At 40.6% G+C, this 25041-nt stretch overlaps 1 protein-coding gene across 1 annotated transcript; it reads right to left on the reverse strand.

The window, feature by feature from the left end:
• Window positions 1-6725: 6725 nt before the first annotated feature.
• LOC139473590 (uncharacterized) lies at window positions 6726-8474 on the reverse strand. The gene has a single exon (XM_071256252.1). The coding sequence runs from the start codon at window positions 8472-8474 to the stop codon at window positions 6726-6728; it is 1749 nt and encodes a 582-aa protein (XP_071112353.1).
• Window positions 8475-25041: the final 16567 nt, after the last annotated feature.

Genomic DNA, 25041 nt, shown 5'->3' on the forward strand with positions numbered 1-25041 from the left:
TTTGTTCACAGATGGGCTCACACACATTTGTACAGACGTGTGTAGGTGTGTTTTGTTCACAGATGGGCTCACACACATTTGTACAGACGTGTGTAGGTGTGTTTTGTTCACAGATGGGCTCACACACATTTGTACAGACGTGTGTAGGTGTGTTTTGTTCACAGATTGGCTCACACACATTTGTACAGACATGTGTGTAGGTGTGTTTTGTTCACAGATGGGCTCACACACATTTGTACAGACATGTGTGTAGGTGTGTTTTGTTCACAGATGGGCTCACACACATTTGTACAGACGTGTGTAGGTGTGTTTTGTTCACAGATGGGCTCACACACATTTGTACAGACGTGTGTAGGTGTGTTTTGTTCACAGATGGGCTCACACACATTTGTACAGACGTGTGTAGGTGTGTTTTGTTCACAGATAGGCGCATACACATTTGTACAGACATGTATGAAGGTGTGTTTTGTTCACAGATGGGCTCACACACATTGGTGCAGACATGTGTGTACTGTGGTTGATTCACAGATGGGCTCACACACATTTGTTCAGACATGTATGAAGATGTGGTTGATTCACAGGTGGGCGCAGACACATTTGTACAGACATGTATGAAGGTGTGTTTTGTTCACAGATGGGCACACACACATTTGTACAGACATGTGTGTAGGTGTGTATCGTTCACAGATTGGCTCACACATATTTGTACAGACATGTATGCAGGTGTGTTTTGTGCACAGGTGGGCTCACACACATTTGTACAGACATGTATGTAGGTGTGGTTGATTCATAGGTGGGCTCACACACATTTGTACAGACATGTATGCAGGTGTGTTTTGTTCACAGATGGCCTCACACACATTTGTACAGACATGTGTATAGGTGTGTTTTGTTCACAGGTGGGATCACACACATTTGTACAGACATGTATGAAGGTGTGTTTTGTTCACAGGTGGGATCACACACATTTGTACAGACATGTATGCAGGTGTTTTAAAAAGCGTATTGTGGTGGACATGCAGGTGTGTGGTACGTAGTAACATTTAGGAGCATGTCACTGTGCAGGTGTTTGCAAAGGTGTGTGAAGCCATGTTGGCATGTATATTTACAAGCGTATGTTTAGTGTATTTATAGATGTGACGGATGCTCTAAACATGTAGGTTGCATTTAGGTGTGTTTGCGCGTGTGTGTACAGGTGCACGACCAGACGCGTGTATATGCTGTTTGGATTATGTTCAGCATGTCGACGTTCTCCTTCGTGAAAACAAACGACGAAAGACTGTCAGATATTTTATTTGGCACTTTGCTGTAGTTTACATGAAGTGCTCCATCATACACGTGCTTACTCGATACGATACAAGTTTATATACAAACAAAAGCTGTTTATACACAGTTAAAGTCACCGTGTACTGGCATGGACAGTGACACCTCTTAACATGAACTGATCAGCTTTCTCATTCAAGAAATTACAGAATCCTTGGAACCATGGCTATAGTGTTCTAGAATAATAATAATAATAATAATAATAATAATAATAATAATAATAATAATAATAATAATAATAATATAAAAAACAAACATAATCAGTTCGTATCATTATTATTATTATTATTATTATAACTGGTTGGGTTTGGGGAGCATTCTGTGTAACAAGATCCACATTAACGAGGTGTCACTGTATAGAAATAAAGGTGCAGATACCCTGGTCATTTGTAATGCTATTGTGTATAGTAGCCGCACATACATTGATAAATTGACAGGCAAAAGAAAGTAACCGCTCATGTTTCGTGGTAGCTAAGAATGAAACAAACATGTATCGGTTATTTGATGATGGTGTATTAAAAATGGGAAGCAAAGCCACGCTTCGGACTTAACGTTTGCAGTGTTTCGGCGACTGTTCTGAGGTAACGTTTTGATAACGTTTGCATTGTTCGTGTTAAATCCAATTTTCAAGTGTACACTTTTTTTGCCTGGCAGTTTATGTTGTAAAACACACATTTGCTGACTGTACCGAACATGACAGCATATGAAAGCTATAATTCAAAAGAAAGATCGAGCTTTATGAAATATCATATCCGCCACGTAAATCAGAGACATTAGGTTGCTTAATCAAAATCATATTTCAGTGAAGTCACCTGCTGGTGGAACAAGAAGTAGCCCTGAAATGTCGTTTGAAGAATAAAAGAAGTTGCTATCAATAAGAAAGTGTCATGTATTCATGATCTCCCAACTTCTAAATGCCTATCAAAGACGCCGAAGATTTACTTATCTCAAAATGACAGATAATTTATTTGATTGTATTTGTGTTGGTTTAGTAGGTCTTATGTTTTAATACAAGTACACAGCGCTTCCTGGGTGACCAGCTGACCACTGAGAGTAAGAGTGTGAGATTTATGTCGTTTATGTAACCAATTCGTATTACTTTATTTAGATAACTACTTATAGGATATACTTCTTAAGCGTCCACGCCAGAGAATAATCGGTCTGGGTTATCTGCCGAAATGGATCCGTAAAAATAGTGGTGAAAATTATATGAATGGATCACTGAAATTCAGTGGTGACACCAGGTGTCCAACAGGTAACACCCTCCACTCACATAATTTAGCATACAAAGGTAAGTGTTTGCTGACACCGCACATCACGTGTATAACAGAAAATATCATATTTTCGAAATATCATTCTAATGTCAAAATACATAGCACTTGCAAATAGTCACAAACAAGAAAGACTTGCAGTCTTTCATCTAGTCTCTAGTCTCTTACAGACCGCAAAACATATACTTAGTAAAACATTCACCACCATTCCACTCTCATTCCCTTTTCAGCTCTACAAGCCTACACCCAACCCCCTTTTTCAGCTCTAGCAGCCCCCAACACTACCCATTTACAGCTCTAGCAGCCCACACCCACTCCCCTTTTCAGCTCCAGTAGCCCATACTAACTCCCCTTTTCAGTTTTAGCAGCCCATACTAACTCCCCTTTTCAGCTCCAGCAGCCGATACTAACTCCCCTTTTCAGTTCCAGCGACCCATACTAACTCCCCTTTTCAGCTCCAGCGGCCCATACTAACTCCCCTTTTCAGTTTTAGCAGCCCATACTAACTCCCCTTTTCAGCTCCAGCGGCCCATACTAACTCCCCTTTTCAGCTCCAGCAGCCCATACTAACTCCCCTTTTCAGCTCCAGCGGCCCATACTAACTCCCCTTTTCAGCTCCAGCGGCCCATACTAACTCCCCTTTTCAGTTTTAGCAGCCCATACTAACTCCCCTTTTCAGTTTTAGCAGCCCACACCCACTCCCCTTTTCAGCTCCAGCGACCCATACTAACACCCCTTTTCAGCTCCAGCGACCCATACTAACTCCCCTTTTCAGCTCCAGCGACCCATACTAACACCCCTTTTCAGCTCCAGCGACCCATACTAACTCCCCTTTTCAGCTCCAGCGACCCATACTAACACCCCTTTTCAGCTCCAGCAGCCCATACTAACTCCCCTTTTCAGCTCCAGCGGCCCATACTAACTCCCCTTTTCAGCTCCAGCAGCCCATACTAACTCCCCTTTTCAGCTCCAGCGGCCCATACTAACTCCCCTTTTCAGCTCCAGCGACCCATACTAACACCCCTTTTCAGCTCCAGCGGCCCATACTAACTCCCCTTTTCAGCTCCAGCGGCCCATACTAACTCCCCTTTTCAGTTTCAGAAGCCCATACTAACTCCCCTTCTCAGTTCCAGCAGCCCATACTAACTCCCCTTTTCAGCTCCAGCAGCCCACTCCCCTTTCAGTTCTAGCAGCCAATGTTCATCTCCTGGGATCATCAGTTCTAGGAATGAAGAGACTTCAGTTTAATTAAAGTCTTTTATTTAACCTACAACTTAACTTTGTCTCAGGACTGAAACTAGTCCTGTGTGTTAATCTTTCTTTAACACAGCATTCCATAGAGACAGGCTATCGTCTCCGTTGAACCGTGTAGATCCCTTGGTGATATGCCGGTCAAGGCGCACAATCACATGCACACATGGACGTAACTAGATATCAGCTGCCTAAATCTCTGTGGCTGATCACTTTAGCGTGGCGCAAACCCTCCGTATTTTTCTCGCTCAATTGAGTTTATCCTCCGCCATGACACCTGAATAAGGCTAAAACTCCATGCACTGTATCGGTTACATAATTCCCTATTATTATGATATTAGCAGCGTACTGGAGCTTAAGTGGATTGGGTCAGTGGGTGTAGAACCTGTGATCAGTACTTAATACCTTATGGAGTTCAGTGGTAATTATTTAGTTTAAAGTAAGTTTTTTTTATCCCTGATAAATAAGGATAATTGATAGGTTGTAAATAATCAATACTAGTGTAGGTACATTCAACGCGTATGTTTCATATGGTCAAAATAAGATTAGTATAGCATGCATTGCTATGCTTATCTTAATCATCCCAAATTGTGATATATTTAAAGAGGGGAAATACAGACAAATCATAAAATTTGAAAATTTTATGTTCTTGACTGGTTAAATCACTGTTATCAGATACGCGTTTAAAGAAATATGATGGAAACAATAAAATAACACACAAATATTTCTAACAGTAGAATGCCTGCACTCAATGTAAATATGAACCGAAATAAGGACCAGATTATTCGAATCCAACATACCACTAAATCGCTAATTAGTATTTTACAACTAAAGGACATAACAAATGCCTCCGCTGACATACGCTCCGTTATTTGTTCCATAAGTATATGTCAATCTGCATCCTCTCCCAGTAAAACTCAGTTTCTTAACGACAATGAACAAAGTAAGGTGGTCGACGTATGCAAAATTAAAAATTACCATTTAAGTTATCATGAAAGGTATAATTATACACAAAACCACGTTTAAAGTCAGGAATTCGGAGCTGGGTCAAGTGGAGAACAATAAATGCTCCATATGATCTTAAAACTATGCATGACAACAGATTAACTTTATTAAAAAATCGTATGCTGTTTAACTTCTTTTGAGTTGTATATTTTCATTAATATTTGCATGTATCACTTCAGTCAGAGAAGGCTTTGTCCTCTTTGTAAATGGTGTTTCAGTGACCAGAGACTATATGTCATGAATACAATGCAATACATACTTTACATAATTACCTGTTAGAGTTTTGACATTGCATATTTGTATTTTCTAATCAACCATATATTAAGTGGTCGTGCAAAATAATAATACTTTTCTCAGTATGACTATCGGCTAAGTTCGGTCAAATCCGTAAACAATCTTATTAAAAAGAGTCTCCTTCGATTAAAAGGTAAGGTGGTGTTTGTAATTTATCATCCAAAACTGGCTCTCACAGGAGATATCGCTTGGGTGAGATCAAGCGATATCTACACTGTATCGCTGCAATGAAATTGCATCACAATGCTTTGCAGACCATTGTGACGTCATTGGTTACCATGACGTCACAATCATATGACATCACTAATGGCTCTGCTACTGAAGCTGTTAGCAGTACCTTTTACACTAAGACACTGCTTATTACTGCCTACAAACTGAAAAAGTTGGAAGAATGATATTGGATGATAAATAAAATCTCACCCTCGTGTCTTTTGATATCAAATATATCAACACTCGTTGATAAAAGTGGAAATAATCCTCGGCAAGCCTCGGAATATTTCCACTTTTATCAACTCGTGTCGATATATTTGATGAGATTCACTATTTACACAACAACATCAGTATGGGTGACCTATTGGGGCAGTCGCTGTGAATCCCAGGTAAACAGAGGTGCAGGCACTCAGGGACGCCCTCCATTATAACATGGGCATATTGATTTACCTGACTCGTAAATATCCCTGACAGAGATTATACGTTGTTGAGCTACTATGGAAGCAGTTGTATTATCTGCGGCTGTGCACGTTCAGCGGGAGCATTGACAATGATATTGTAATATTGACTACGCTTGTTGACTCCAGGTAATATTGTATATTCCCGTGAACAGATGTCTTCGTTGGCAGGAAGATATCCGAATAATTGCAACGTCAGCCGTATTTGACTTATCTATTAACATAGTTTGGAGCTATAAAGACTCTTTATTTGTGTGCTCCGTTAGAGAACCTCCATTCCCGTATTCCAAATTGCATTTGTGGCTAGTTGGTAATGTGGTTCTTCTTTCAAATAGTATTGATATTTAAGGCATCCCAGATAATTTTCAGATAGTCATGTTAGACAAAAAAGTTTTTCACAGACTGTTTGACGTAAAACAAAAAAAAACAACCAAAAAACATATGTATAATCAAACTCCTCTTTCGGAAAATATCCGTTTCAAGATTGTATCTCGCGATCAAAGAGTTGTTTGTCGGTATCGAAGTGTTTACCATGATTTGCCGATAAAAACAACTGGACAATATTGTCATGTTATAAATTGATTGTCATACTAAATATTATTTTAAGTAGAAAATTGATATATAAAATGATTATCCATATTTATCCATACCTTTTTAGGATATGACGCACTGATTTACATTGTAACGTTTACAGTTGGAATATTAGACAGACAGGACATATTTCGACGGACTCACTCGGGGACAGGTGTAGTAATGTGGTTTAAGTACTGGTGCACTCATTACATCTGTACAGTAGCACATGGCACGGCAAAAAGATTTGTCCATTTTCTGTGGTAAGATAAACATATGTACATTATATCACACATTGCTTGATAAATAAAAATAAATAGAACTGTTCAATACGGACCGCTGATCACGTGACCGCTCGGAGAGTGTCGATGTCAGATTCCCTGCTGCCATCTTTCAACTTAACGTTGGTACATGGTTTGAAATGCGCTTTTGTAAAATGCACCCCTTGTGCACTCTTGTTTGATAATACCCGTGAATCTAACGACATCACGTGACTGCCAACATTCGGGTTCGTTTCGGTAATGTACGTGTCAAAAGTAGGACTGATCCCAGATGTATACGAAGAGTTTCTGGGACTGGTCCGAAGAGAATCCTTCACTTCCTCCAAACGCATGTCACTTTCCAAATCACGTGGTATACTGTTTCCGGGCATTGAAGCGTCCGTTGTAGGGGTGTTATCTCCCTTTGAAGAGATCGCTTTCAAAGGGCTCCCTCTTGAGAAAGGGAAACCGCTGTTTGCATATGTCATGTATTTGATGGAAGGGTCATCCACTCTGTCGAATAATCCATTATGAAAAGCAGTTTCTAGAACACCAGTCCTTGGGCTCTGTATCCCCGAATCAAATTGAGCAGCATCGACTTGACGTACGTTCCGGTCAAAGTCAACAGGAAGGACGTTCCTGCCACGTGACTGTCTCCGATTTTGTATTTTGCGCTTGTTAAGGTCGCGTCCTTTTCTCAACATCGCCTCCCCTTTAGTCAGAGTTATAGGCCGGCTGAGATCATGAAACATGTTGGGGATACTAGATTGTTGAAAATATGACCCATCAGAAGAGATAAAATCAAGATGGCGGCGACACATCTCCATATTGACCTCCATTTCAAATGTTAGTTGTTTTTCCAGTTTCGTTGGAGGCCCATTTTCGCTTAAGATCTGCAAGGCGTTCTTAGTCTTGATGCCTCCTATGTCCACACTGACGCTTTGCTTTGTATTGAATAGTTGATTAAATCTGTGGCTCACCTGCTTCATCGGAGAGCGTGCTACAACCCTACTTCCGGTACTGGACACAGACGATGCGTCACTGCTGATCACTGATGATTTGCTCTGACTGTTTCTGGAATCATGGCCATTAACGATTGACCCTTTACCTGTCTGAGGTGGCCGATAATATTTCTCAGGCAGCCGTTTATCTCCCCGCTTCCACTGACCTGTCTGGCTGTACTCATCTATAGGGTTGAGGTATGTGAGTTGTGTCCTATGGACACCAGGTGTCTGTTGTACTCTCCCACCATGTATTCTCATGTCCTGGTGTCTTGCTGTCGTAACGTCCGTCACTGCCTGCTTAGCAAGACTGTATTGTCTGTTAGCATTGTCTTCACGTGTCACGTCTTGCAGTGTGGTCTTTGTTCTTTCCACGCGAGGTATGAATTCAGGAATGAGCGCGTTCATTCTTGGAGGTCGACAGTTGTAACTGAAATCTACAGTTGGGTGGAGTTTGATTTTATATCTCGGGATGTTTAAATCCGACAGTCTTGATTCACTTGTGTATCCCCTCTCTCCGCCGAACAAATACTTAGCAACAAGCGCGGCGTTATTTTCACTCTTAGCGAGTTCTTCACCAAGTCCATTTTCAAACTGGATCCGTCGTTCAATATTATTTTCTCCTCCTGCAGTTGGAGGCTTGTCATAGAACTCAGGCAGGCTCTTTTCTCTTCTCCATACCCGCGGAGTAAACGGTTTTAGTTCCACCACCGGAAGTGGCTTATCTATTTCAGATGCAGCCATGTTTTTTCCCCTGACACCAATAGCGAAGCTGGAAGAATGGGACACCACGTCCGTGGTTCGTGATCCGCTCAGACTAGACTCAGCCATGCCGTAACATACATGCTTTACCTTTGATACATTTCCGTGAGCCGGACATCCCCGACCTCTTGAACTGACTGCCTCTTGGTCCAGCACAATAACACGTGCTCCTTATCCACCTTCGTTGTTAAAATGCCCCTCTTTTATGACACCACACATAGTGAATATGTCAGTCAACAAGGACAGGCTGCTGTGATTCGGAACCATGATATATCCCTCCAATCTTCAATTGCTCTTCATTGTTACGCTCACTCACGGAACACATACCTGCTCTCAGTGTAGGGTCCTCCAAAGGGATATCCTCACGTCCACGGTACAGAAGTCCTTGTCACCCTCCATCGTTACCTAGCGAGGGTAGGGGCGCTCCTGCCGACCCCTCACTACCGCCGCGGGGTCACAAAATGTTATCAAGTCTCTGCCTCCGGGTTTACAGATCTTTGGGAAGCTACCCATTTAACGCTAATTCTAAGTTCTCAAATCAAAACGTACCCTTTAGCAGTACTTGCTCGGCTGTTCCGGCCCTTGGGTATAGAGTGTCACCACAGACTGCTCCAGGTGGGTAACTGAGGGCCGTAGCAACTGACTAAACAATGAACACTTTAGTCGCCAACATACGACCCATGTACTCACTAGAGCAGAATAGCCCCGTAAGACGCTCGCCCTACCGTGGTTTATAGTTAGTAATACTATGGCTTTGTGCAGCACTAATTCCTATATAATCCCCGCAAGGTAATCCTGTTTTATTCCCGGCTTGAGTCGATAGGCTACTGGCGTTTATTGGAATCGAAATACTAGACGGGAGATTATTAAAGTGCTACAGATATTTAGACGGTAGTTCACATCAGATTATCAACAAATTTGACTGAGATCTAGACTGGTGGCGACGGTTGTGATTGATTTGATTGTATTGACTAATTGTTTCATAGACGCTGTTTTGTTATACGCAAGCGATGTTTCCAAAGGACAGGACTCTTCTACAGAACATAATTTCCTTCACACTATGCTCATGAATATATAACATATTGTTAACCCAGATTCGCCATGACGATACATTAGGCCACGGGATTTTACATTCTCGAGCCAAAGTGTATGTATGTATGTATAAAGTGATCGGGCCCATGTCACTGTATTGTCAATTATGTTCACAGCAGAGCAAATGTACATAACATGTGGTGTGAGCTGTAACATTGCCGATATTAACAATTGATAATATTGGTGTCCAGTTTAACTCAAATTTTATGTTAAAGCCGTTGTATATATATATATATATATATATATATATATATATATATATATATATATATATTCAATCACATAATATTTTTATGTTGTTGTTATTATTATTATTATTATTATTATTATTATTATTATTATTATTATTATTGCATTCATTTGACGCTTTTCCCGAGGGACGATTCCAGCAGCTTTAAGAATGACAGGGAGGTGGTTACACGTTATAAAGTAAGACAAACTTGCGGTGGCATGAACTTTGTATGTAATGCATTGGTGCAAAACTGAAGTATAGGTTCACATAACCTATTTCAATGAATCATCAATATGGAAAAAAGTCCCGAACCGATAAATCTTAAAGTTGAGACTTGTTTACAACTGTCAGCGACAAGACTACAGGACCACCGCAGCTTTTAATTCATTGTTACCTGGTGTCCATTACTGTGTTTAAAAAAGAAACTGAAAGAAACAGAAAAAGAAAATTCATATTGCAAACAATAATAGAGTCGACGTTGACAAGAAAGAAATACATGTAAAACCATTGCCAAATAGGTTGGTATTCATTTAGCGGGGAAAGAACACAATAGTAATGCGATAATAAGGAGTCAGATATATTACAGCTAAATGTACCATGGGTGGGGTAGCCTCGTGGTTAACGCGTTTGTTTGTCACGCCTAAGGCCTGGGTTTCATTCTCTACATGGGTACAATGTGTCAAGCTGGTTTCTGGTTTCACCCAGGCGTCGAATGCCTTGGACTATTGCGTAAAGCCATACTCACTCATCACAGCTTTTAAACTCTTTTATGAGAAGCTGGTCCAGGGACAACTTTTAGAAAAATAAAACCGATCCTCTAAAAAGAAAGATTAGGGGTACTTTGGTAGATATTTAGCGATTGGGTTTTTGGCACAAGGAAGGGTTATAACATATTTCTTGTGTATTCAGTTGTATTCTGTAAGATGTTATCTGTTTGAATTGGGAAGAAAATAATCAATATACTCATTTGAAGGCGGGGTCACGAGGATTGCCTGGCTCCCAGCCGTTGTATTAAGACAAGACTTTGTACAAAATTAAATTATAAACGTAATGCTCTTGTATCACTATTGAGAGACAACTTTGACCAGTCCTCCGTGTTATATTTGCTGACCCGTGAAGATCCGGGGTAGAACAGGTATTCAGTAACCCATGCTTGCTTGACTATGAGGCGACTAACGGGGTCGGGTGGTCAGGCTCGCTGGCTTGGTTTGATGCATGTCTCCGTATCCCAATTGCGTGGATCGATACTCATGATGTCAATCACTGGATTGTCTATTCCAGACCGCCGTCATATAGCTGGAATATTGCTGAGTGCGGCGGTAGACAGACAAACAAAGAAACACAACAAATGTTTTCTTTGTTGAGCATGGATATTGTCTTTGACGAAACACCGTGGGGCTTCCTGGTTAGAATAGGCCCCCTTCAACCTATGATGGTCGTAAGAGGCGACGAAAGGGGTCGGGGGTCAGGCTCAGCGGCTTGGTTGATGCATGTCATTGTACCGGCCATGGATCGTTGCTCATTATATCACTCACCGGATCGTCTGATCTAGACTCGATTATTTACAGGCCGCCGTCATTTAGCAGGAATATATGTTTCTGAGTGCGCGTTGAACAACAAACAAACAAAAATGTAAATACAGTAAACTACGTTTATAACGAACACGCTTATAACGAACAGACGGATACAGCAAACTGGTCTTTTTGGTCCCGGCCATTTGCTGTATATATGCTGTATATGTGCTTTTAACAAACTACGGTTATAACGAACTAAAATTAGTGGCCCCTTTCAGTTCGTTATCATCGTAGTTTACTGTACCTCTGCTGGAACATATTACTGTGCCCGAGAAACTGCTTATAACAAACTACGGTTATAACGAACTAAGATTAGTGGCCCCTTTCAGTTCGTTATCACCGTAGTTTACTGTATCTCTGCTGGGACATATTACTGTGCCCGAGAAACTGCTTATAACAAACTACGGTTATAACGAACTAAACTTAGTGGTGCCTTTGAGTTCGTTATCATCGTAGTTTACTGTACCTCTGCTGGGACATATTACTGTGCCCGAGAAACTGCTTATAACAAACTACGGTTATAACGAACTAAGATTAGTGGCCCCTTTCAGTTCGTTATCACCGTAGTTTACTGTATCTCTGCTGGAACATATTACTGTGCCCGAGAAACTGCTTATAACAAACTACAGTTATAACGAACTAAACTTAGTGGTGCCTTTGAGTTCGTTATCATCGTAGTTTACTGTATCTCTGCTGGGACATATTACTGTGCCCGAGAAACTGCTTATAACAAACTACGGTTATATCGAACTAAAATTAGTGGTGCCTTTGAGTTCGTTTTCATCGTAGTTTACTGTATCTCTGCTGGGACATATTACTGTGCACGAGAAACTGCTTATAACAAACTACGGTTATAACGAACTAAAATTAGTGGGGCCTTTGAATTCGTTATCATCGTAGTTTACTGTATCTCTGCTGGGACATATTACTGTGCCCGAGAAACTGCTTATAACAAACTACGGTTATAACGAACTAAAATTAGTGGGGCCTTTGAGTTTGTTATCATCGTAGTTTACTGTATCTCTGCTGGGACATATTCCTGTGTACGAGCAACTGGTCCGGCTGGAGATTTCACGGTGTGGGTTATATGATACTGCTGTTGTAACAACTTGGGTCAGACAGTAGCTTTGACATTTCACACCAGCGTGATTTATGCAAGAGAATCTCAGTGTTGTACAGACAAACACGCCCCACGCATGCAATTAACCTACTGGTGCAGTCCTTGATAGACAGGCTGCTGTGTTACCTGTGAGCATGGCGGTGAAGGACGGTCTGTCGTCAATTCTTGCGTATTCCGTGTCACTCGTCGGGTTTTTTCAGGCTCCGAATAGAACAACGAAAATGTAATTTCACATTAAAATATGGGCATACTGACAAAAAGAGATGTCGAGTGATTACGTGTTTAGAAAAAAACTCTCAAAAACATGGTCCAAATGTGTTTATTCATCCCGTGATAAATGTTATAGACCCAGGACTATCATCTTGAGAGAGAAAATATAGCATTATAATAGAGATATTTTAATGATAATAATAATAATTTATCTTATCTTATACTACCATTGCATTTATGTATATAGTTTCTGTTGAGATGTGAATTGAGTCTGTCTTTTTGGAAATGCGTCAAAATGGCTGGATATTCAAAAATCTCAATGAATTATAGATATCACAAATAAGTAAACAAGGATTGTCATGATATTTCTTACATAAAACACAGTCTATTATTCATTTTCTCAATATGTCCTCACATACAAGATGTCGGCTTTACCGATATCGAAGCAAACAGGATCAGATAGTTCTCAACTATGATCCATGGGGTCACGAGTCATGAAGTTTCGAGTTAACATGGCTTCTCTGTATTACAAAAAACAAAAACAAAAAAGTTTCCAGATTCTTGTAGGTCGGTGAGCGAAAGCTTTAAGCAGTAGGCTACCCAGCCTTGTAGTTAAAGCTTTCGCTCGTCGCGACACGATGATTTACAGGTCGCCGTCGTATGGCCGAACTACGGCCCAGTGCGGCGTAAAACAACAAACATACAGCATGCTCACGAATTTCAGTGGTAAATGTCCGCGACCAGGGTCGCTATGGGCTTTCCACCCACAGTAAGCTGACGCGCAATCCTTTCACTTAAATTCTGTTCAAAGCATCGATAAAACCAACACACTCACTCGCCGCTCGCCAAACACACCAAATAACCCTTTAGTTAATTTATCACTTTTAACTGACATTATCGATCTTGTTGGTTTATCTCAATCTCCTGATCAGATCTGTGTTATTTGGAGCCCATTCAGCACACAGTGCACAGCGAGTATATTTCAGTTGCAATGCATTACATCAACAATTGTCATGTGTGTGGTAATTTCTGGCTAGATTGGAGATAACAGTAACAGAGATAGTATAACGGTACTACACATCATGCATGGACCTTTTGAATAAGTTATTAAGGGTTTAATGTAATATGACGTTGGCTACATTGACAAATATTTTTTAAACACTAATGAGGGGCGGTCGGGTAGCCTTTTGGTTAAAGCGTTCGCTCGTCACGCCGAAGACCCGTGTTCGATTCCCGACATGAGTACAACGTGTGAAGCCCATTTCTGGTGTCCCCCGCCGTGATATTGCTGGAATATTACTAAAAGCGGCGTAAAACCTAACTCACTCACTCACTCATTAAACACTAATGAGGGAACATTTCTTTTGAGAACTCGAGTGACTTTTATATTTAGATTCTAAATGAAGTAAATATGCGAAGTTAGGAGAACTTTTTTCCAGCTTTTTGAGCTTGGTAGTTACTAACATACTTAGCTAGCATCTCTGAATTGCCTGCTCAGAATCACATATGCTCTGCAGTTGCTTTCAGTCTCCGGACACAGTGTTTGAGGTCGATACAATTCAGGAGACAGAAACATATGAAAAGAAAAAAAACTTAACTTAAATTGTGTAGTGGGGTAGCCTAGAGGTTAAAGTATACTCAAGCCACGCGAAAAGCCCGGGTTCGATTCCCCACAGGGGTACAATGTGTGACACCTATATCATTCGTCACCACTCGCCCCTTTCCATAACCTGCAAGAAGACTCGTCTCCCTATCGATGAATGTTATGTGCGAAAATACGACAAACCAATCAGAATGCGCGTATGATTAAGTTCTTCGTCAAAGAATCCCTCAGCAATATTTTTTTTATTTTACATATGTCTTGCATCTAAAAATATACCCAAGACACAGTTAAATGTGTTCAGCCATACTGTATAATTCCGCATGTCCCGATGTGCTTTAAATTGCATCTGAAATATATAACATATATGGGGAAATATATGTGAACAATGTGAGTTGACAATTGTTTTAGGTATGCCCGTTTGCGCTAAGACGGAACCCGGTCACAAAAATGGCCACGAGAGGGGCACGGTTCGCTATTTGGCTTGTCCCGGAATAACACGAGTTGGTCAAAATAGAATCTGACAGAATACCAATCAAATTATGCCGAAAAAATAAAATAATATAAAATAGTACACAGTTTTTTTGTGGAAATCAGTGAATATTTGATCTTGCACTATTGAATGATTAATACTTCGAATTTCACCTTTTGACTTTTCTATATATGAGTCACCGCGTCATTGTTTTTAGTTTGGGTGAATGATATTCATAAAAAAACGTATGAATGTTAGCAACGTCCATATGCATGGCAATCGTGGCAACGGGCCGGGTTCTTGTTATTTTCTCTCGGGGAACCTGTTACTAATACCAGCCACATTCCCAGGTCATTGATGTTACTTCAACTCAAATGGCCCGACTAATCCATGTCCTTTCATTCATCGATTTCCAATTACTTTCCAATCCTACACAGCTTTCCAATGAGAATAATGGGCGTCTAAATGGCGAATAATGGCCATAACACACGGCTAAATGGCTAATAGTGGTCTTAATGTACGTCTAACTGGACACCAATGGCTACATGTGTAACATGAAGGAGAAGTCCTACAATATCGTTAACCGCTCGCGTGAGGAAATAGGTCTTTTCTCTCATTTTTTCGTGAGTGGAGTAAAGAGAATGCAATTAACGTTGATTTCACAATAGATCTAGCTATGGCTGAGCGAGTAAATGTGTTTAAAGTTGACCTTTACTCCCTTGATGTACAGTAAACTACGGTTATAACGAACTCAAAGGAACCACTAATTTTAGTTCGTAATAACCGTAGTTCGTTGTAAGCATATATACAGCATATATACATCAAATGGCCGGGACTAAAAAATGAGTTCGTTATATCCGTCAGTTCGTTATAAGCGTGTTCGTTATAAACGTAGTTTACTGTATATGCAAATCAGGAGCGGGATGAAGGCTCGATATGGAAACTGACATATGGGAAAACGAGAAATAAAATAGCTTATAAATGTAATCATAAGTGACGCTTATAAATGAAAGTGGTGGCACGTGGTCCTGTGCACAGCGCACAGATCACTAAACAGGGGAAGTTAAGCAACGTCGGTCTTGGAGAAAAGTTGGATGGGTGACCACGTTCAGCAGCTTGACTCCTGAGAGTTTCTAGGGCTTCGGTCCTGCCCCATACTGAAGCACATGTACCATATGTGGTGTCTCCTTAGACTTTGTTCGAAATGTGCCTCTGTTCACCCAGCAGTGACTTGGTACCCGGTAGGATGAGATGGAAATGTGGCTGTTAACCTTCTAGCGCCTCACAGGCAGCTTGGGTTGTATACTCTCCAGGGAGCTGAAAATGAAAAGCGAGTGCTCACTAATAATAGTTTAGCGCCATGAGCATCCACTTGGTGGGAATGGAATCTGGCGCATTATAAATGCACTTATTATTGTTACTTATTATTTAATCAACGCTGGATATCACTAAGACGGAGAGAATAGTAATGAGAAAGTACGCGAAATTTCGAAAAAATAACTGAAATAACGAGAAAAACAAAAACAAAATTAATGCTACCAAAGTGGCACTAGCAGGCTTTCGTAGACATACACTGACACTAGACACCTCACTTAAGTTGCTATGACTCACTCTGAAGCAGTGTCATGTATTTGTGGGATCGTCGTTACATGTTGAATCATTTCACCTGGAGTGAAACGGTGTTTGAACAGTGAGTGAATCAGCTCTTTTTCAGCAATACCACGAGTCACCAGAAATGGGCTGCACACATTGTCTCCATTTCGGGAATCAAACCTGTGTCTTCGGCGTGACGAGCGAATGCTTTAACCACTAGGCTACCGTACTTGGTTGCAAATGTTTTAGGTTATGACGTAGGTTTGTTCATGCTGACTATTCGCGATAGCTGACTTCGTGATATCCAACGTAATGGGTAGAATCGTTTCCCGGTATCCCTTCCCCTGAAATAGTGATCATAATCAAAATAGTGAGCGTAATATTGCCAGCGCAACATCTTACTCCGACGTACTGAGTCGACGCTGCAAGTGACGTCCACTTGTCTGACCTTGAGCTTTCACAAGGGTCACTGCATGCGCCTATCAGGTGGCGGAACTAATTCAGGCTAATGTTTATTTAATTCATAATTCATATTTTGAAGGGCATTAATACTAGTTGTAAATACATCTTGTTTAAACAGTTATCACTTAGTACAAGAACATGAGCCCGTGAAAAAAAGGTCTTCATGATCAGCAACCCATGCTTGCCGTAAAATGCGACTAACGGATCCGGTGGTGAGGCTCGCTGTCTTGTTGATGCATGTCATCGTATCCCAATTCTGTAGATGCTCATGATGTGAATCACTGGATTGTCTGGTCCAGACTCGAGTATTTACAGACCGCCGTCATATAACTGGAATATATTGCTGAGTGCGGCGTTAAACAACAAACAAAACAAAACAAGAACATGAGTGTTGAAAAGACGTTTGAAAAGATCGACAAATCACTCTCGTTGTGTACCAACGACAGGCAGTAAAATATGATAAGAAAAGCGACCCGTTGTGTTGTCACGTACCATCTGAATATCAATATTCTCTGTTGTATTCGAACCCTTGACTTTTAATCCCGACAACTTTCTCCCCGAGGGATTAGTGTGTCGTGAACATGTTTTGAGTTTTCTTTGATCCCTTTTCACTGATTCCAATAGAACTCATACCTTCTATAAACACAATTTGAAAATGTTCAAACTAGCAAAAAGCTCTGGAGGTAAGGTCTTCATTTTCTGAGTACAACACGGAGTAGGTAAACACGTCTATTTCATGTCAACACGCTCAAGTGTGCTCTGTTGAAACGACAGGGAGAAGTGTTTACTGCGTATACTCTATGATTGAATTTGCAAAGGATAAACATTGACTCCAGTGTTTTACCAGCAATATGCCCGGAGACATGTATATGGAGAGTGCAGAATAAAAATAGCAAGCATGTTCATGCGATATTTCTATCACTAAGATATCACGCTTAACATGCATATTTGAAAAGAAATCAATTCAAGAGCATGCGTTTCTGGTCAAATTCACTCTTAAATAGATAAATAAATATATCGTAATATATAGAATTGTTGCTTCTATATTATTAGGGGGCACGGGTGGCCGAGTCGTCTAAGGCGCCGCGATTCGCTGTGCAGAGTTGCGTCCCTTGGGCACGCCAGAATCCTATGATTGTGGGTTCGAATTCCGGTTCGCCCCGATTATGTTTCTAGGTTTGTCAGCACCATACCCGTGCTCGTGGGTTTCACCGAAGTGGTAAACGTCCGAGACCTGCATCACTACGGGCTTTCCTCCCACATTAAGCTGACACGCCGTGATATAACTGTTATACTGTTAAAAGCGGCGTTACACCCAACTCACTCACTCACTCTATATTATTACTTTTTAAATGATCCATACAACGTTAATTCTCGTATTATTTTGTAAACTCAAGTTGATATTATTTGTCATTTGACCGAGTTTCTATGTAATTTCTTCGCGTTAATATATACTAGTATGTCGATTTTCTTTCTTTCATTATCTTTTTGTATATGGTCTATGTTTTATTCGAAAAACATTTATTTGCTGAACGACTTATATTAACCGTGTCAATTAATCGATGTCCAAATCATTTCCAAGTAATATATTCACGATCAATCTATTCAACAAAATCGACGATGACGATGTTAATACCCCGGTCAATGTTGTGTAATCTTGCAAAGGTAAGGTGCTAAAATGACGTATCGATTTCTAGTCCTTGTGAAAGGACGACTGCTGTTACCGTTTTTTAATAGCACAGAGGGAATAAGAGGCTCAGTGAACCTGTACAGCTTCAAACGCCCTCTCCTGACTCCAATTTTTATTCAATTCATAATGCTGCGTGTGATTCCCTTGTTGCTGATGCGCTTCGTGCAGAAATATCCGTTACTACACGCGTCTTTCCGTACCCATCTTTGCCACTCGTGTCATTCCGGGACAAGCATTGTTGAAGTGTACGACAAAACAGGAGTGGTGATGAGTGATGTGAGAGGTGACGAATGGTGGAGATGTGAGTGGTGACGAATGGTAAAGATGCGAGTGGTGACGAATGGTGAAGATGTGAGTGGTGACGAATCGTTAAGATGTGAGTGGTGACGAATGGTGAAGATGTGAGTGGTGACGAATGGAAAAGATGTGTGGTGACGAATGATAAAGATGTGAGTGGTGACGAATGGTGAAGATGTGAGTGGTGACGAATAATAAAGATGTGTGGTGACGAATGATAAAGATGTGAGAAGTGACGAATGTAAAGATGTGAGTGGTGACGAATGATAAAGATGTGAGTAGTGACGAATGGTGAAGATGTGAGTGGTGACGAATGGTGAAGATGTGAGAAGTGACGAATGGTGAAGATGTGAGTGGTGACGAATGGTGAAGATGTGAGTGGTGACGAATGATAAAGATGTGAGTGGTGACGAATGGTGAGGATGTGAGTGGTGACGAATGGTGAAGATGTGAGAAGTGACGAATGGTGAGGATGTGAGTGGTGACGAATGATAAAGATGTGAGAAGTGACGAATGGTGAAGGTGTGAGTGGTGACGAATAGTGAAGATGTGAAATTTCAAGATACTATGTTGAAATTTAAAGTTGTTATCTTAAAGTTCAACTTATCTTGAAATTTCAAGATCATTATCTTAAAATTTCAACTTCGTATCGTGAAATGTCAACATAACATCTTGAAATTTCAAGAAAAAAACACCAAGGCTCCCGAAGGTTTGCCCGGCCCACACTCAGTTAAAATAATATAGCCTCTGTGGTGTCGCTTGAATTTATTTACCGTAGCATTGAACAGAATTTACTCTCTTCTACATAATATATTGCTGCTCCGATCGCGAGTACCTTGCAAACACTTTATGTGTTGAATTAATTTGTTTCACCTCAAACTATAATATATAAATGTAACTTTTATTCTTCGTAATCTTGAAAAGCAAAACGTTTACGAGAAAACCCTTGGCCCGATGTATTTCGTTGATGCGCCAGGTATATTCTCGTAAATTCATAAGATTATTTAGTTCCAAGGCGCTGAAAGATTTGCATTCACTTAAATCTACATTCACATTGCGCATTCATTTAATACCCATACGTGAGTGTGATAATTGTATACAGACAAACGGCACTTAACCACCCCCATTCACCCATAACTGCATCAGCGGAGCAGATCAGTCCAAGTCGTAGATGGTAATGGGTTATAAAATTAGTTCATTAACGAAGTTTTAGGCATAAAATGTTGAAACAGTAATATTACGCATGTGACATAAACATACAAGTCAGAAAGTTATGAAATGTGCACTCGAGGTGAAAACTTGATTGTATGTATCTTCACGTTATTAGGTCGGACTTGCTCAGTAATAGATCTGGTTTTTGCGTAATACTTTGTCAGAATGTCTAAGCTTCATGCCTAAAACTTCGTTAATGAACAATTGCTCCGCCATTAAGTCGCATCCTTTGGAATCTGAAATTCTGATAAAAATTAATAAAATGGTATGACTTTTTATATCAAATACTACACTATGTATATGTACACCATATTATATTATTTTAATCAGAACTGGTTGAGCTTGTATGCACTTAAACAAGCAGTTTTCAAATTCAGACTTCGCTTCACGTGTTGCACGCTTTTCTCGCCCGAAACAACTCGTGCGCATGTCAGGTGAGGTGAGGTGAGGTCATCTGGCGAGGCTCAGCATCAGATATGTAAGTGTGTTACTTGTTTACATCACCATAATCAATATTAAAGTTACTGTGAACAATATGGAACTAACAACCGCACCTTTCAGATCAGGGACAATCGCAGATAGAATTCATCAAATCGAAGTTTATCTCATTATCAGCGATCAACAATGAATGGCGTGATGACCATTCTTGGTATATTTGCATGGTGTAGTTTGAATCTAGCTCAGGTCGTCGTACAAGCATTGTAACCAGCTCGCTCACACGAAACTGTATAAATCCTGGGTAGAATGGGTCATCAGTGTGCTTGTCGCAAGAGCCGATAGACGGTGATCGGTTGGTTGCTGCATCGAGTCATTTATCATATAATGGGTAGGTTTCTCGGCAGGATAAAGCCAACGGATAAAAACGATATCCGTTGGGGTCATATGCGGATAGAGATGCAAATATCAAAGGTCAAGTAGGGACTACTTTCAGTGTCTATAAACAAACATGGCGTCGCACTTATCATTCGGCGATCGAGTCAGAATTAACCATCGTGAATCTGGATAAACTACAGGGATAATTGATACAATTATTTAAAAAAAAACAGTCTTATATACTGAAAGTCAGTGTCGAACTGCGTCGTAACTAAGGCATTTTATAAGTTTGGGCAACTTTGGAGATATAAATTTCGACTAGGCCTAGCCAAGCGGGATCAGAAGCCATATCTGTGCTTGTAGACCTCTGCGGCTTGAAACCTTTTCCACAAATAACAATAGTTGGGTTTAGGCGAAATATGTATGAATTGTTACCTTGTTTCGTTTTGGCGCTGTGTATACATTTGACTACACTTCTTAACGTTATGACAGAACAGGCCGACAGTGAACAATCACTGGCCGTGATGTCTCATAGACTAGGGTTAGAATAGCTTCCCTTTGACAAAGGGCAGTTACTCTAGCGGACAGACCGATGGATTGTCGCGAAAGGCAAGTAAAAACAATTGTTGTTTTGCGTATATGTTGCTTCGCCACTGTATAAGAAACAGATTTCAGTTTGAACTATATTGGCTACTGTCACTGTCCGACTGACTCATCACCTACCCTGTGACGTAATAAATATTAATGCGCGCATTCCAGGAAAACTCGCAATGTTTAGGTAATGTTTGTGAGTGAGGGGAAGCGATTTTCAAGCACAGAATTGAAGAATGACATCATATGATAAAGAGGTTATCACGCTTGTGTGTTTAGGGATGGTAAATATCCTGTATTAGGAATAAACACTATGTATTTAGCTCGCCAAGGCTCGCTAAATACAATGTTTATTCCTAATGCAGGATATTTACCATCCCCAAACACACTCGCGTGATAACCTCTATATACGCGCCTTGCTATAAATTATAACTGTCATGTTGCTGACTTCTGCGTACAGCATCATTCACAACTTAGCTTTTGTTTGTTGCTATAAAGCCCTAAACTATGTAGTTCTTTTGTACACTTGTATCGTTTTGCAGAATCTGTCAGTTCACGGATGGCCCAGTCGTCGCTTAAGTTGCGTCGCTAGGGCACGTCAGAACCTAAAGTATGATTGTACGCTCGAATCCCGGTTCGCCCTGATTACGTTTCTGGGTTTGTCTGCACCATACCCGTGCTCGTGGGTTTACCTAAAGTGGTAAACATCACTTCGGGCTTTCCTCCTACACAAGGGGCTGTCATGTAGCCTAGTAGTTAAAGCGTTTCCTCGTCACGCCGAAGACCCGGGTTCCATTCCTGACATGGGTACAATGTGTGCAGCCCATTCCTGGTGTCCCCCGCCGTGATATTGCTAAAAGCGGTGTAAAACCATACTCACTCACTCCTCCCATACCAAGTTGTGACTCTGTGATATAACTGGAAAACTGTTCAAAGCGGCTTTAAAACGAACTCACTTACTCACACAGAAACCCACTGATTTAATCTTTTCAGTGGTGTATATTAGTGAATGTTAATGTTTACCCATAGAAAGGGGTAGGTGGGATAATATGTGCCACTGGCATTTCCGATCATAACATTTGTACTTGTGTCTGAAATATGAAAAGACAAACTTTTCCAGCGATAGTTGTTGAAAAGAACTAAACTGTGAAATTCAAATCTGATTCGGGACAGAGTATTCATTAACTGTATCTGTTTTCACCAACTTTTTAGGGCTCCAAGCCGAAAGGCTGGAAGCCCTATTGTAATCGTTCGATTTATTATTTATTATTATTATTATTATTTATTATTCCGCCGATTTTTGTACCAGCGCTAGCAAAATAACCACTGGCCCGATTTTGTTCAAATTTTGTGTGTGTGTGGAAACCGTTGAGTACTAGATTCCGCCAAAAACCCAAGGCCGTAGGCCCAAAGGCCAAGGGTAGATAACTGAAAAACAAGTAATTTTTGACAATATATTTTGCCCTGCTGCTCCACAACCGTTTGTCCGTTTACTTTCAAACCTTGCATGTATCTGCTGCTTCTGTTCCTTGACATTTTTTGTTCTTTGACTTTGGTCATTGATCACGTGGTTTGGCAGCCATATTGGATTCAAAGTTTTTACAGGGTTTTGGGGGTACCTGTCTTCAAATACTATCTCCTCTGAATCCACTGCATGAAATGCTTTCAAACTTTCTGAGAATTGTCTCCATACAGAACACAACAAATAGGCATAGCCGTTTTTGGATATCTTTTTTAGTTGCAGCCATATTGGATTTCAGGTTTTCACAGGGTTTTTTGGGTACCTGTCTTCAAATACTATCTCCTCTGAATCCACTGCATGAAATGCTTTCAATCTTTCTGAGAATTGTCTCCATACAAAACACAACAAATAGGCATAGCCGTTTTTGGATATCTTTCTTGGTGACGGCGCTACTGGATTTTGATTTTGATGATTTCTTTCACCAAATATTTACTTTATACAAAGATCATATCTTGTAAGGTTCTCCAAAGAAACCATTGAAGTTCACATGAAGTTAGTCGGACATATGTACAACATATTTTGTTCTTGGTTGCATGCTAAAAGTAACACCACCTGGTGGTAATATTGACAAAATACCGAATACATCGCTCAGAAAACCTAGGGTTATTTCCCTTTGACCGTCAAGTGTCTTTTGCAGTATGTATACTACCCTTGAAGATGAGGGTTAGAATTGGTCTTCAGCAACCCATGCTTGTCTTAAGAGGCGATTATCGGGATTCGAACATTGTCTTGGTGGTAAATGGGTTTAGAACACACTGGTTAACTCTGGCACATACCAATTTCGTAGCGGTGATGTCCTGCAAAAGGTGACTATCATTTGCATAAGTTGGTACAAGCAAACCATATGTGGATTCGAACATGGTCGATGTCAAACATGGGTTAAGAACACACTGGGACATATGTGGTGATGTCTCACAAGCAGTTCATTACATTTGACGGCGTTGGTACAGGCAAACCATTTGAGGATTCGAACATGGTCGAAGTCAAACATGGGTTAAGAACACACTGGGACACGTGTGTTGATGTCTCACAAGCGGTTCATTACATTTGACGGCGTTGGTACAGGCAAACCATTTGAGGATTCGAACATGGTCGAAGTCAAACATGGGTTAAGAACACACTGGGACACATGTGGGGATTTCTGACAAGCGGTTCATTACATTTGGCGGCGTTGGTACAGGCAAACCATATCAGGATTCGAACATGGACGAGGTCGGAAACAGGTTTAGCACTTTATCTCAGCAATACGACATAAAACCGGGCCTCGACGAACTCAGAACGCTCATCCATTTGACTGGAGCTCAACTGACAAAGACGTTACAGCCTGTTAAAGAGTCACCAAGCCGAAAAGCTGAAGAGTCCCAGTGCTATCGTTCGATTTAATATTATTATTATTCCGCCGATTTTTGTACCAGAGCTAGCATAATAACCACTGTCTCGATTCCGTTCAAATTTTGTATGTGTATCCAGATACTTATGTACCAGATACCACACAAATTCCAAGGCCGTAGGCCCAAAGACCAAGGGCAGATAACTGAAAAATAAACAATTTTTAAAGCTATATTTAGCCCTATTGCTTCGCAACCGCTTGTCCAATTACTTTCAAACTTTAGATGTGTCTGCTGCTTTGGATGCTTGACATTTTATGTTCTTTGACTTTGGTCATTGGTCACGTGGTTTGGCAGCCATATTGGATTCAAGGTTTTCTCAGTGTCTTTTGGGTACCTGTTTTTAAATGCATACTCTTCTGAATCCATTGCATGAAATGTTTTCAAACTTTCTGAGAATGGTCAGAATATGGTCATACATAGCACATCAAACTCTGTTAGCCGATTTTGGATATCTTTTATATCGACGGACATATTGGATTTTGATTTCGATCATTTTTTTCACCGAAACTTTACTTTGAAGATCATATCTTTTAAGGTTCTCCACAGAAACTATTGAAAGTTTTCATGAAGTTAGTGTGCCATATGCATCTTATTGTTTGTTCTTGGTTGCATGCTAAAAGTAACACATTTGGTTGTTATATTTGATTAATATTTGGGACACCCCTGGAACACGCCAATTTCGTTGTGGCGATTTCCGGTAACTATTTTGTTACGGAATTGGTTCAAGCAAACCCTTAATGGATTCGAACATGTCCGAGGTCAAAA

Source organism: Haliotis cracherodii, unplaced genomic scaffold, assembly GCF_022045235.1.
Source record: "Haliotis cracherodii isolate W230 unplaced genomic scaffold, xgHalCrac1.p SCAF_3, whole genome shotgun sequence".
Classification (NCBI taxonomy): Eukaryota; Metazoa; Mollusca; class Gastropoda; order Lepetellida; family Haliotidae; genus Haliotis; species Haliotis cracherodii.

Bases quoted from the DNA above. Each gene is read 5' to 3' on its own strand.
- LOC139473590 (XM_071256252.1), bottom strand. From the start codon at position 8,474: ATGGCTGAGTCTAGTCTGAGCGGATCACGAACCACGGACGTGGTGTCC.